This window comes from Scyliorhinus canicula, chromosome 1 (genome assembly GCF_902713615.1).
Source record: "Scyliorhinus canicula chromosome 1, sScyCan1.1, whole genome shotgun sequence".
Lineage (NCBI taxonomy): Eukaryota > Metazoa > Chordata > Chondrichthyes > Carcharhiniformes > Scyliorhinidae > Scyliorhinus > Scyliorhinus canicula.
The window spans coordinates 191,446,199-191,459,411 of NC_052146.1; the positions used below are offsets into that span (position 1 = coordinate 191,446,199).

The 13,213-nt window shown below is 52.5% G+C and overlaps 1 protein-coding gene across 5 annotated transcripts in view; it reads left to right on the plus strand.

The window, feature by feature from the left end:
* The first annotated feature begins 3,022 nt into the window (after positions 1–3,022).
* Positions 3,023–13,213, plus strand: part of stxbp5a (syntaxin binding protein 5a (tomosyn)) — a 222,239-nt gene continuing 212,048 nt past the window's right edge. For 2 of the 5 annotated variants that reach the window (XM_038805169.1, XM_038805159.1), the window contains exons 1-2: positions 3,025–3,267; positions 8,974–9,071. In XM_038805169.1, the coding sequence (XP_038661097.1) occupies positions 3,127–3,267; positions 8,974–9,071 (239 nt within the window). In that variant the 5' untranslated portion in view covers positions 3,025–3,126. Of the gene's footprint in view, positions 3,268–8,973; positions 9,072–13,213 lie in introns of all 5 variants that reach the window. The other 3 variants (XM_038805189.1, XM_038805151.1, XM_038805180.1) reach the window with 3 other exon arrangements.

Below are 13,213 nucleotides of genomic sequence, written 5' to 3' on the forward strand. Positions count from 1 at the left end.
GATGCTCAGAGTATTACTGGTGCTGATGCTCTGAGTATTAGTGGAGTTGATGCTCAGAGTATTAGTGGAGCTGATGCTCTGAGTATTAGTGGAGCTGATGCTCTGAGTATTAGTGGAGCTGATGCTGTGAGCATTAGTGGAGCTGATGCTCTGAGTATTAGTGGTGCTGATGCTCTGAGTATTAATGGAGCTGATGCTCTGAGTATTAGTGGAGCTGATGCTCAGAGTATTAGTGGAGCTGATGCTCTGAGTATTAGTGGAGCTGATGCTCTGAGTATTAGTGGTGCTGATGCCGTGAGCATTAGTGGAGCTGATTCTCTGAGTATTAGTGGAGCTGATGCTCTGAGTATTAGTGGTGCTGATGCTCTGAATATTAGTGGAGCTGATGCTCTGAGTATTAGTGGTGCTGATGCTCAGAGTATTAGTGGAGCTGATGCTCTGAGTATTAGTGGAGCTGATGCTCTGAGTATTAGTGGTGCTGATGCCGTGAGCATTAGTGGAGCTGATGCTCAGAGTATTACTGGTGCTGATACTCTGAGTATTAGTGGTGCTGATGCAATGAGTATTAGTGGTGCTGATGCTCTCAGTATTAGTGATGCTGATACTCTGAGTATTAGTGGAACTGATACCTGGAGCATTAGTGGAGCTGATGCTCTGAGTATTAGTGGAACTGATAGTCTGAGTATTAGTGGAGCTGATAGTCTGAGTATTAGTGATGCTGATGCTCTGAGTATAAGTGGAGCTGATGCTCTGAGTATTAGTGGAGCTGGTGCTCTTAGTATTAGTGGAGCTGATACTCTGAGTATTAATAGAGCTGATGCTCTGAGTATTAATGTGGCTGATACTCTGGGTATTAGTGGTGCTGATACTCTTGCGTATTAGTGGAGATGATACCTGAAGCATTAGTGGAGCTGACACTCTGAGTATTAATGGTGCTGATGCTCTGAGTATTAGTGGAGCTGACACTCTGAGTATTACTGGTAATGATGCTCTGAGTATTAGTGGTGCTGATGCTCTGAGTATTAGTGGAGATGATACCTGAAGCATTAGTGGAACTGATGCTCTGAGTATTAGTGGAGCTGATGCTCAGAGTATTAGTGGTGCTGATGCTCTGATTATTAATGGTGCTGATACTCTGAGTATTAGCGGTGCTGATGCTCTGAGTATTAATGGTGCTGATACTCTGAATATTAGTGGAGCTGATGCTCAGAGTATTACTGTTGCTGATGCTCTGAGTATTAGTGGAGCTGATGCTCAGAGTATTAGTGGAGCTGATGCTCTGAGTATTAATGGAGCTGATGCTCTGAGTATTAGTGGAGCTGATGTTGTGAGCATTAGTGGAGCTGATGCTCTGAGTATTAGTGGTGCTGATGCTCTGAGTATTAATGGAGCTGATGCTCTGAGTATTAGTGGAGCTGATGCTCAGAGTATTAGTGGAGCTGATGCTCTGAGTATTAGTGGAGCTGATGCTCTGAGTATTAGTGGAGCTGATGCTCTGAGTATTAGTGGAGCTGATGCTCTGAGTATTAGTGGTGCTGATGCCGTGAGCATTAGTGGAGCTGATGCTCTGAGTATTAGTGGAGCTGATGCTCTGAGTATTAGTGGTGCTGATGCTCTGAGTATTAGTGGTGCTGATACTCTGAGTATTAGTGGAGCCTATGCTCTCAGTATTAGTGGAGCTGATGCTCTGAATATTACTGGTGCTGATGCTCTGAGTATTAATAGAGTTGATACTCTGAGTATTAGTGGTGCTGATGCTCAGAGTATTAGTGGAGCTGATGCAATGAGTATTAGTGGTGCTGATGCTCTGAGTAATAGTGGAGCTGATGTTCTGAGTATTAGTGGAGCTGACACTCTGAGTATTAGTGGTGCTGATGCTCTCAGTATTAGTGGTGCTGATACTCTGAGTATTAGTGGAACTGATACCTGGAGCATTAGTGGAGCTGATGCTCTGAGTATTAATGGGGCTGATGGTCTGAGTAATAGCGGTGCTGATACTCTGAGTATTAGTGCAGATGATACCTGAAGCATCAGTGGTGCTGATGCATTGAGTATTAGTGGTGCTGATGCTCTGAGTATTAGTGGAGCTGATAGTCTGAGTATTAATGGAGCTCATAGTCTGAGTATTATTGGTGCTCATGCTCTGAGTATTAGTGGAGCTGATGCTCTGAGTATTAGTTGAGCTGATGCTCTGAGTACTAGTGTAGCTGATGCTCTGAGTATTAGTGGAGCTGGTGCTCTTAGTATTAGTGGAGCTGATACTCTGAGTATTAATAGAGCTGATGCTCTGAGTATTAATGTGGCTGATACTCTGAGTATTAATGTGGCTGATACTCTGGGTATTAGTGGTGCTGATACTCTTGCGTATTAGTGGAGATGATACCTGAAGCATTAGTGGAGCTGACACTCTGAGTATTAATGGTGCTGATGCTCTGAGTATTAGTGGAGCTGACACTCTGAGTATTACTGGTAATGATGCTCTGAGTATTAGTGGTGCTGATGCTCTGAGTATTAGTGGAGATGATACCTGAAGCATTAGTGGAGCTGATGCTCTGAGTATTAGTGGAGCTGATGCTCAGAGTATTAGTGGTGCTGATGCTCTGATTATTAATGGTGCTGATACTCTGAGTATTAGTGGTGCTGATGCTCTGAGTATTAATGGTGCTGATACTCTGAATATTAGTGGAGCTGATGCTCAGAGTATTACTGTTGCTGATGCTCTGAGTATTAGTGGAGCTGATGCTGTGAGCATTAGTGGAGCTAATGCTGTATTAGTGGTGCTGATGCTCTGAGTATTAATGGAGCTGATGCTCTGAGTATTAGTTGTGCTGATGCTCTGAGTATTAGTGTTGCTGGATTAGTCTTAATCCTGTTGCTGCTTCAGGTGCTGATTGACATCCGGGTGTGTGCGGTGGGGGGTGCGGTGTGTGCGCAGGCGCGGTGCTGCGGTTTGGGGCTGGCGGCTGCGTGTGTGTGTATCCCGGGGAGCGGAGCGATTGCAGCGGGAGGGGAGAGACCGGCAGGGGAGTGGGGAGGAGGAGGCAGGCGGCGAGGTGGGAGGCCAACAGCCCGCGGCACAGGGCCGGCCCTGCCATCCCTGACATGTGAGGCGGGCCAGCCGGCACCATGAAGAAGTTTAACATCAGGAAGGTGCTGGACGGCCTGACGGCGGCGGCGGCCGCCTCGTCCTCGTCGCAGCCCGGCCAGCGGCCGGCCGACACCGACATCCTCGAGACCCTGTGCTCGGACCACTTCCAGCTCTGCAAAGTGAGTGCGGCTTAGGCCTCCCCCTCATCCCCGCCGGCCCCCGGCCCCTCTCCCCCAGCCGACCCCCGGTCCCTCTCCCCCAGCCGACCCCCGGTCCCTCTCCCCCAGCCGACCCCCGGCCCCTCTCCCCCCAGCCGACCCCCGGCCCCTCTTCCCCCAGCCGACCCCCGGCCCCTCTCCCCCAGCCGACCCCCGGCCCCTCATCCCCCAGCCGACCCCGGCCCCTCATCCCCCAGCCGACCCCCGGCCCCTCATCCCCCCGCCGACCCCCGGCCCCTCATCCCCCAGCCGACCCCCGGCCCCTCATCCCCCAGCCGACCCCCGGCCCCTCATCCCCCAGCCGACCCCCGGCCCCTCATCCCCCAGCCGACCCCCGGCCCCTCATCCCCCAGCCGACCCCCGGCCCCTCATCCCCCAGCCGACCCCCGGCCCCTCATCCCCCTGCCGACCCCCGGCCCCTCATCCCCCTGCCGACCCCCGGCCCCTCTCCCCCCGCCGACCCCCGGCCCCTCATCCCCGCCGACCCCCGGCCCCTCATCCTCGCCGACCCCCGGCCCCTCTCTCCCCCCCCCCCCCCCCCTCTCCCCCCCCCCCCCCCCCGCCGGCCGCCGGCACCACAGAGTTCGGATGGAGGGGTGAGCCTCGGCCCTGCCAGCCCCCCGAGGGTGATGCAGCATTCAGGGCGCCGGGCCGCCTGCCACCCCGTACCCCATCAGTGCCACCCCGTACCCCATCAGTGCCACCCCGTACCCCATCAGTGCCACCCCTACCCCATCAGTGCCACCCCGTACCCCATCAGTGCCACCCCGTACCCCATCAGTGCCACCCCGTGCCCCATCAGTGCCACCCCTACCCCATCAGTGCCACCCCTACCCCATCAGTGCCACCCCTACCCCATCAGTGCCACCCCTACCCCATCAGTGCCACCCCCTACCCCATCAGTGCCACCCCTACCCCATCAGTGCCACCCCCTACCCCATCGGTGCCACCCCCTACCCCATCGGTGCCACCCCTACCCCATCGGTGCCACCCCCTACCCCATCGGTGCCACCCCCTACCCCATCGGTGCCACCCCTACCCCATCGGTGCCACCCCTACCCCATCGGTGCCACCCCCTACCCCATCGGTGCCACCCCCTACCCCATCGGTGCCACCCCCTACCCCATCGGTGCCACCCCCTACCCCATCGGTGCCGCCCCCTACCCCATCGGTGCCGCCCCCTACCCCATCGGTGCCGCCCCCTACCCCATCGGTGCCGCCCCCTACCCCATCGGTGCCGCCCCCTACCCCATCGGTGCCGCCCCTACCCCATCGGTGCCGCCCCTACCCCATCGGTGCCGCCCCTACCCCATCGGTGCCGCCCCTACCCCATCGGTGCCGCCCCTACCCCATCGGTGCCGCCCCTACCCCATCGGTGCCGCCCCTACCCCATCGGTGCCGCCCCTACCCCATCGGTGCCGCCCCTACCCCATCGGTGCCGCCCCTACCCCATCGGTGCCGCCCCTACCCCATCGGTGCCGCCCCTACCCCATCGGTGCCGCCCCTACCCCCTCGGTGCCGCCCCTACCCCATCGGTGCCGCCCCTACCCCATCGGTGCCGCCCCTACCCCATCGGTGCCGCCCCTACCCCATCGGTGCCGCCCCTACCCCATCGGTGCCGCCCCTACCCCATCGGTGCCGCCCCTACCCCATCGGTGCCGCCCCCTGCCCCAGTGGCGCCGCCCCAGTGCAACCCTCTTCCACACCTGTCCTGCCCGCATAACTCCCGTCCACGTACCCACCCCGTTGGTGCAACCCCCGGCCCCTGCCCTATCGGTGCAGCCACCCTACCCAGATCAGCAAGCCTCGCCCACCATATCTGTCACCCACCGCATCAGAGCAACACACACCCATCGATTTCATCAGAGGACCCCCTCACCCACCCCGTCAGAGCAACCCCCGCATCCAACTACCCATCTCACAATCATTATGGCCCCACCCCTCCCAACACACCCACCAACGCAACCGAACCAACCTACCCACCCACTCAGATTAGCGCCCACCCCACCCACCCCTCACAGCAGCGCCACCCCACCCACTCCTCAGATCAAAGCCCACCCCAACCACCGCTCAGATAAAAGCCCACCCCAACCACCCCTCAGATCAAAGCCCACCCTACCCTCAGATCAAAGCCCACCCCACCCTCAGATCAACGCCCACCCCACCCTCAGATCAACGCCCACCCCACCCTCAGATCAACGCCCACCTCACCCTCAGATCAACGCCCACCCCACTCTCAGATCAACGCCCACCCCACCCTCAGATCAACGCCCACCCCACCCTCAGATCAACGCCCACCCCACCCTCAGATCAACGACCGCCCCACCCTCAGATCAACGCCCACCTCACCCTCAGATCAGCACCCACCCCACCCTCAGATCAACACCCACCCCACCCTCAGATCAACGACCCCCCCACCCTCAGATCAACGACCGCCCAACCCTCAGATCAACGCCCGCCCCACCCTCAGATCAACGCCCACCCCACCCTCAGATCAACGACCGCCCCACCCTCAGATCAACGACCCGCCCCACCCTCAGATCAACGACCGCCCCACCCTCAGATCAACGACCACCCCACCCTCAGATCAACGACCACCCCACCCTCAGATCAACGACCGCCCCACCCTCAGATCAACGACCACCCCACCCTCAGATCAACGCCCACCCCACCCTCAGATCAACGCCCACCTCACCCTCAGATCAACGCCCCACCCCACCCTCAGATCAACGCCCACCTCACCCTCAGATCAACGCCCACCTCACCCTCAGATCAACGCCCACCCCACCCTCGGATCACCGCCCACCTCACCCTCAGATCAACGCCCACCTCACCCTCGGATCAACGCCCACCCCACCCTCGGATCACCGCCCACCCCACCCTCGGATCACCGCCCACCCCACCCTCGGATCACCGCCCACCCCACCCTCAGATCAACCACCACCCCCCTCAGATCAACCACCACCCCACCCTCAGATCAACCACCACCCCACCCTCAGATCAACGACCACCCCACCCTCAGATCAACGCCCACCCCACCCTCGGATCAGTGTGACTCAAACCTACCCACCCACCCTCGGATCAAAGCAACACCTCCCCACCCCCTACCCCAGCAGCGCAGCCCCTTCACACCACGCCACCCCTCCCCACCCACTCACCCCTTGCCCACTCAGCGCCACAGCTCCACATTCCCCTTCCCTCGTCAGTGCCACCTTCCCCCCTCCCTCCATCTTCGCCCCCTCCTCCCTCCTTACCCCGTCAGTGCGACCTTTCTTCACTCCCATCCCTCCCCATCAGCACGATGCCTCCCCACTCCCTCCCCCATTAGCATGACCCCTCCCACATCAGCGCCACCTCCTCTCCACCCACTCATCCCATCAACATCACCCACCCACCCTCTCCCAAGTCAGCATCGCCCCCTGCCCACCCACCCATCGCCTGTCAGTGCCAACCCCTACCCACCCACCCCTCTCCCATCAGCGGCACTCTCTCCCCATCTGCCCACCCCTCTGTCAGCGCAACCTCTCCCTACCCACCCCATCAGAGCGACACCCCCGATTGTCCATTCCCCACTGCCTGTCACCGGTCCCGCCCTCTAACTCCCCCACCCCACCCCACCCCGTCAGTCCATCTCCCTTTGACAACTAATCAGGTACCCATTATTCAAGAATTACAGGCCAGTGAGTCTCAATTCAGTGGTAGTCAAAATATTGGAAAATATTCTGAGGGACAGGAATAGTGTTGATTTGGGAATGCAAGGCTTAATCAAGGGTAGTCAGTATGGCTTTGTTACAGGAAGATCATGTCTAACAAATTTGATTGAACTTTTCAAGGTGGTGACTAGGCTTGTAGATAAGGGATATGTGGTGAAGCTTTTGAAAAGGTCTTGCATGGGAGACTGGTCAATACGGTTAGATCCCATGGGATCCAGGGAAAATATGATCCAAAATTGGCTGAGTGGCAGGAGGCAGAGGGTAATGGTCGAAGGTTGTTTTTGTGATGCAAGCCTGTGCCCAGTGGTCGTCCACAGGGATTGGTGCTGTGTCCTTATGCTGTTGATAGTATACATTAATGGTCTTGACTTGAATGTAGGAAGTGTGATACAAAAATTGGCAGTGTGGTAAATAACGAGAAGGATAGCCGTAGATACAGGATGATATAGGCGGGCTGGTGAGATGGGCAGAACAAGGGCAAATGGAATTTAACCATGAAAAGTGTGAGGTGCTACAATTTGGGAGGAATAACAAAGCAAGAGAGTATACAATGACCAGTAGGATACTGAGAAGTACAGAGGACCAGAGTGACCTTGGGGTGCGTGTGCATAAATCCCTGAAGGCAGCAGCACAGTTAGATGAAGTGGTTAAGAAGCCATGAGAGATACTTGCCTTTATTAGCCGAGGCATAGAATACAAGAGCAGGGGGTTACCATGGAGCTGTATAAAACGCTGGTTAGACCACAGCTGCAGTTGTGTGCGCAATTCTGGTTGCCACAATATAGGAAGGAAGTGACTGCACTAGAGAGGGTGCAGAGGAAATTTACCAGGATGTTGCCTGGGCTGAAGTGTCTCAGCTATGAAGATAGACTGGATAGGCTGGGGTTGCTTTCCTTGGAGCAGAGAAGGCTGAGGGGAGGATGTGATTGAGGTGTATAAAATTGAGGGGCATAGATAGGGTGGATAGGAAGGAACTCATCCTCTTAGCAGAGGGGTCAGTAACCAGGGCGCATAGATTGAAGATAAGGATCAGAAGGTTTGTAGGGGTTGCGAAGAAAAGGATTTTCAACCAGAGGGCGGTTGGAATTTGGCACCCACTTCCTGAAAGGGTGGTAGATGTCAGAACCGTGCCAAGTGTTGAGAAATATTCAGATGAGCACTTGAACTGGCGTGGCATACAAGGCTACGGAAAATATTCTGGAAAATGTGATCAGAATACATAAGTACTTGATGGCCAGCATGGATATGATGGTCCAAAGGACCTCATACCATGCCTTTAAAAGTCTGACACACCCATTCACCCCCCGTGACTCCGTCATGCCCCCACCCTATTGACACCCACCCTACCCGCCCGCCTCGTCGCTTTGACCCCCCGCCCGCCTCGTCGCTTTGACCCCCCGCCCGCCTCGTCGCTTTGACCCCCCGCCCGCCTCGTCGCTTTGACCCCCCGCCCGCCTCGTCGCTTTGACACCCGCCCGCCTCGTCGCTTTGACCCCCCGCCCGCCTCGTCGCTTTGACCCCCCGCCCGCCTCGTCGCTTTGACCCCCCCGCCCGCCTCGTCGCTTTGACCCCCCCGCCCACCTCGTCACTTTGACCCCCCGCCCGCCTCGTCGCTTTGACCCCCCGCCTCATCGCCATCCCAAAACCCTCGTGCCTGCAATCAGCACATGCCCCCCTCATCCCCCGTTGGATCCTCTCGGATGGCCACGCCCTCTCCCTTCTTGATGGTTCCCATCTAACACATGACCTCATTCAGTCCCTATTACATCCCGTAACCTTCCATCAGCGTTTTATTCATGTTAAACCCTTTCTTGGTAATTGCTCTCTGTGAATCCACATTTTACTCCTGCCAGTTCCCATTCTTGTATCCCAGATTTTGCTGTCACTGTAGTCTGTTAATCCACATTTTTTACCTCTTGCATCTGGATTTTTCTGCGGCTACTTGTGGTGTCAGACGGTTCGTCATGGATTTCCATATCAGCCCTCAGCCATGGCTTTCGATCCGGTGCAGAAAATCCTCGCCATTGGAACCCAAACTGGATCTTTGAGACTGTATCCTTTAACTATCAGAGAAAAATTGCTGAACTCCATCTGCCTCCCAGTGCCCCTGGCACCTTGCTCTACCCCATTGGAAAGGCAGGCCACGTATTCTGTGCCCTGTTCCCCCTTGATGGCTTCGAATGGTGCCTGGACCATTGACATACTACATTTCTCCGTTACAGCCATGAAGATGTGCAGGAAAAATCTCTTGATTTATCAGTCAGTGGAGGTAATGCCTTGCCATTTGGCTTGTCATTGTGTCTTGTCTGTCAGTTCTGTGCTAATCTGTTGTGTAGCAATTAGTCTGCAATTTACTCATGTTGCATTTATTATGGATTCTAATGATCAGACTTTAAACTGTGGGGTCTGTGTCTTTTGCCTGTTACGTACTGTGCGTGTACAAGCTCTAGTAGTTCAGTCCTGGTTGGTCACATGCTCGGTGCTTCATTATCAGTCTATACATCTGACTTGGTACAGCTGCCCCCCCTCCGTGGAACATGTGCAGTGTAGCTTGTTACAGTTTACAACTGTGTGTGCATTGCAGCATGCTTTGTTTGAAAGAAAACACAGAATGGTAAAGCATTGCACCTGTGACTTCAGTATTTATTCACAATCTTCCTCCTATGCTGATGTTTCGTAACTCTAATGTTGCACTGTCGATGCATTTGCAATTACAACATGGGTTATGTTAATAGAATGTTATCGTGCATTCAGCGCTTTTGGTTTTGAAGTGATTGTTGCAACGTTAGATTAATTTGATTTCATACTTATTTGCCTGGCCCGACCCTGGTCGTCTGGCATAAAATGTCTGTGTATTGAATGGATCAGTTTGTGTATCTCTTGTGTAGTTAACTGGGAACTAGGTGTCTGTGTTGATGAACCGGATGAATTTATTGAGAAGCCTCTTTATTGCTACTGTCCTGATAATGTCCTATTCAACCATTACCTATTTGCTTGATTTTAAAAATTCTCATCCTTGTGCTCAAGTGCACACAAGCGCTTGCCCCTCCCTATCCCTGTATTAACCTCCTTAAGCCCTTCAGGTTATTGTGCTCCTCCAATTCTGGTTTGTTATGCATCTCTTGATTTTCTCCACTTCACCGTTGGTGGCTATTTTCAGCTGCCATGGACCAAAGTCCTGCAATTCTCTCCATGCTTTTCCATCTCCCAATTCTCCACTTTTCTCTCTCTCCTCACTTGAGATGCTTTTTAAAACCAACCTCTTTGACTGCACTTTTGGTCGCCTGTCCTCGTTTCTTGAGTAGCTCCGTGAAAGTTGTTAACCTCTGTGAAGTGGCCTCGAGCATTTTACTGTGTTAGTCCCTGCTGTCCCTCACTAGCATCATCACAGTGTCTGATAACACACACATCCTCATAGCACCCAATTGTACCTCACCACCACTTCTCCCAACCTGTCACTATCTCTTAATTGTCATATGCTTGTCTGACATCCAGAACTGGATGAGCAGAAATGTTCTCCAGTTAAATATCAAGCAATCCTTGCCACAAATGCCTAGTTGCTGACTCTATTCATTCCCCAGTCAGATGCCTGGGACTCTAGCAGACTGTTCACAACCTTGGTGAAATTTTTGGCCCTTGGATGAGTTTTCAACCACCTACCTTTGTCATCAATATTAATTTCACCTCTGAAACATTGCCCGACTCTGGCTTTGCCTCAGCTCCTTGTGGAAGTCACCATCCTTGCCGTTGAACCTCTTGTGTTTGACCTCCTTTATGTTATCAAAAGCTCTGCTGTCCATACCCTAACCCACACCAAGTCCCAGTTACCCATCGCCCAGATGCTTGCTGCACTTCGAGTTAAGCTGCGCCTCAATTTTAAAATTCTCATCCATATTTCAGATTTCTCCATTGCCCTAACCCTCCCTCTCCATCCAATCACATCTAGCGTAACAACTTTGCTCTTTTACAATTTTGGCTTCTTGGGCATCCCTGTTTTTTACTCTATTGTTGATGGCTGTGTCTGTAGTTGCTGGGCCCTATTCAGGAATTCCCTTCTGCCTCTCTTCCATTAAGGCACTCCTTAGACCCTATATCTTGGTCATCTGTCCTAATATTTCCTTGTGGTCTTGAGTTTTGTCTGACAGTGCTCACTGTAGAATGCCTCAGGATGTTTTTGCTCCATTATAATAACTATTTTAATACAGGTTGTTAAATGGGTGGCTGTGCGGCGCAGGGGGGGGGGGGCGCCTGCGTGCGACGCGGGTGGGGGACGCCTGTGCGGCGTGGGGGGCGTCTGTGCGGGGGTGTCTGTGGGTGTCTTTATCTGTGGGTAGATGTCTGGGTGTAGAGTGCCTCTGTGGATGTGGGGTGTCCTGACCAATCTAAAACTACAGTCGTTCAATTGCCTTTTTGCTTTCTTTTCCCCAATGCTAGACTCCAAAATGGTGCCACATCATTAATTTTGTTTGCTCAATAACATAACCATTTCAATTTAATTTTCGATATTTTTCCACATTCACTACATGTCTGAAGTTTTTTCTCTGCTCCTTCACAACCAGTTGACTCCAATTATTTGCGTCTCATGCTCTCCATTTTTAATATGATTCTGTCACTGTGAAGTGGTCAAAACAGTTCCACAACTGTCAAGTTTTTATCCTTAAAAGGTGCTCCACATTAAGTCAACTGAATCAGTCAACGGTCTCGGTTAGGAGTAACGTGTGATTTAAAACGAGCCTTTCCTTCTTTTTTGAAATGGAATTGACTCTCAGAGATTTGGAGTTTGTTGCATTGACTACTTGGAGCCCAGGGCTGCTGGCTTGGTGCACTCTGGTCCTAGGCACATGGGCTTCAAAGTTCAGGAATGTGAGGCCCAAGAGTGCTGGCCCCCTCCAGACACACTTTCGGAGAGTGAGGCAACCTTTGGTATACTTAAATGTGATTTCCATAGTGAGCATGGATACTGAGTGTTGGTACACCATTTGTGGCCCTGCCTTTAAGACAATACATGGCAATTATTAGCAAATTGTGTATTGTTAATTCCTCAGAACTTGGTGGATTTCAGCTTCATCCTTTGGTAACCATCCAGGTTAGTTATTTGCTGCAGACCAGAGGTTAGTTGTCTAGCCTATGACCAGTAGCTGCTACCTTTCCACTTTAGTCCGTCTACCAAGCTACCCCTCTTTAAAATTGAACTTTAAGTAGTGTTGGAATCAGATCGAGAACAATTGGTTTAATGTTGGGATAAACTGCGAAAGGAATCAACTTTCATTGTTAATTTTGGGACAGAGTGCAGCAGGATTTGCAAATGAAAATAAAATTGAACACACTGTACTTCTACAGATGTGGTTTAAATAGGCTTCTTTGCTATTTTAGGTACTGATTTCATGGTTGTGGTTGGGGAAATAGTAAACTCCATTTAAATGCGAGAGGCTAACTTTTGCTCTTTGACCATGCTCTGTGATTTTGTTTTATAAAATCACTATTGTTTTCATAATCACTCACTTTGTTTTTCTCCCCTTCTCTGTGTTCCTTCCAGCCCCCGCCCCAGGCTTAGGTGGGACGGTGATGTGTTCCTAAGTTTTGTTTTCTAAGATTTGGAGCTGGCTGCTCAGAGTTGCACACGTAGTTTAGCGATAATTAAGACGCATCGGCCTGTTTTTAAAAAAGAATAGTAAAAATCAAACTGCAATGGAGCATTGAGCTGGAGCCTGGACAGGAGGAGTGCAAGCATACCCAAGAGAATGGTGAATAATGAGATTGTTTGAAGTTTATGACTGCGAGTAGGGGATATTTTGAAATTTCTTGTAAGTTTTAACATACTTGTAAACCAGGATTGTGATTGCTAAAGTGAAATAGCTGAGAATTGTGTACGAAACTTGGAGCTGAGAAGATCAGACAGGTGTATTGTGAATATCTGCTTATCAAGGGGTTCTAGCAGTGTGTGCTGGAATTGGGACAAGAGGGTTTCTATGTGTGGGCATGAGGTACTGTGAAGGGTTCATTTGTGATACGTGCAAGAATTGGGACCAGATAAGGTACCGAAGAGCATGTTGGATAGGAAGTGGAGAATCTAGAGACAGCAGGAATGATTTGGGCTACAAATTATGATTTTGTTTTAGAACAAGTAGGGAAATTATGCTATCAGGTGGGGCCCAAGTATTGATTAGCATAAGGGCACTAACAAGGGGAATTCT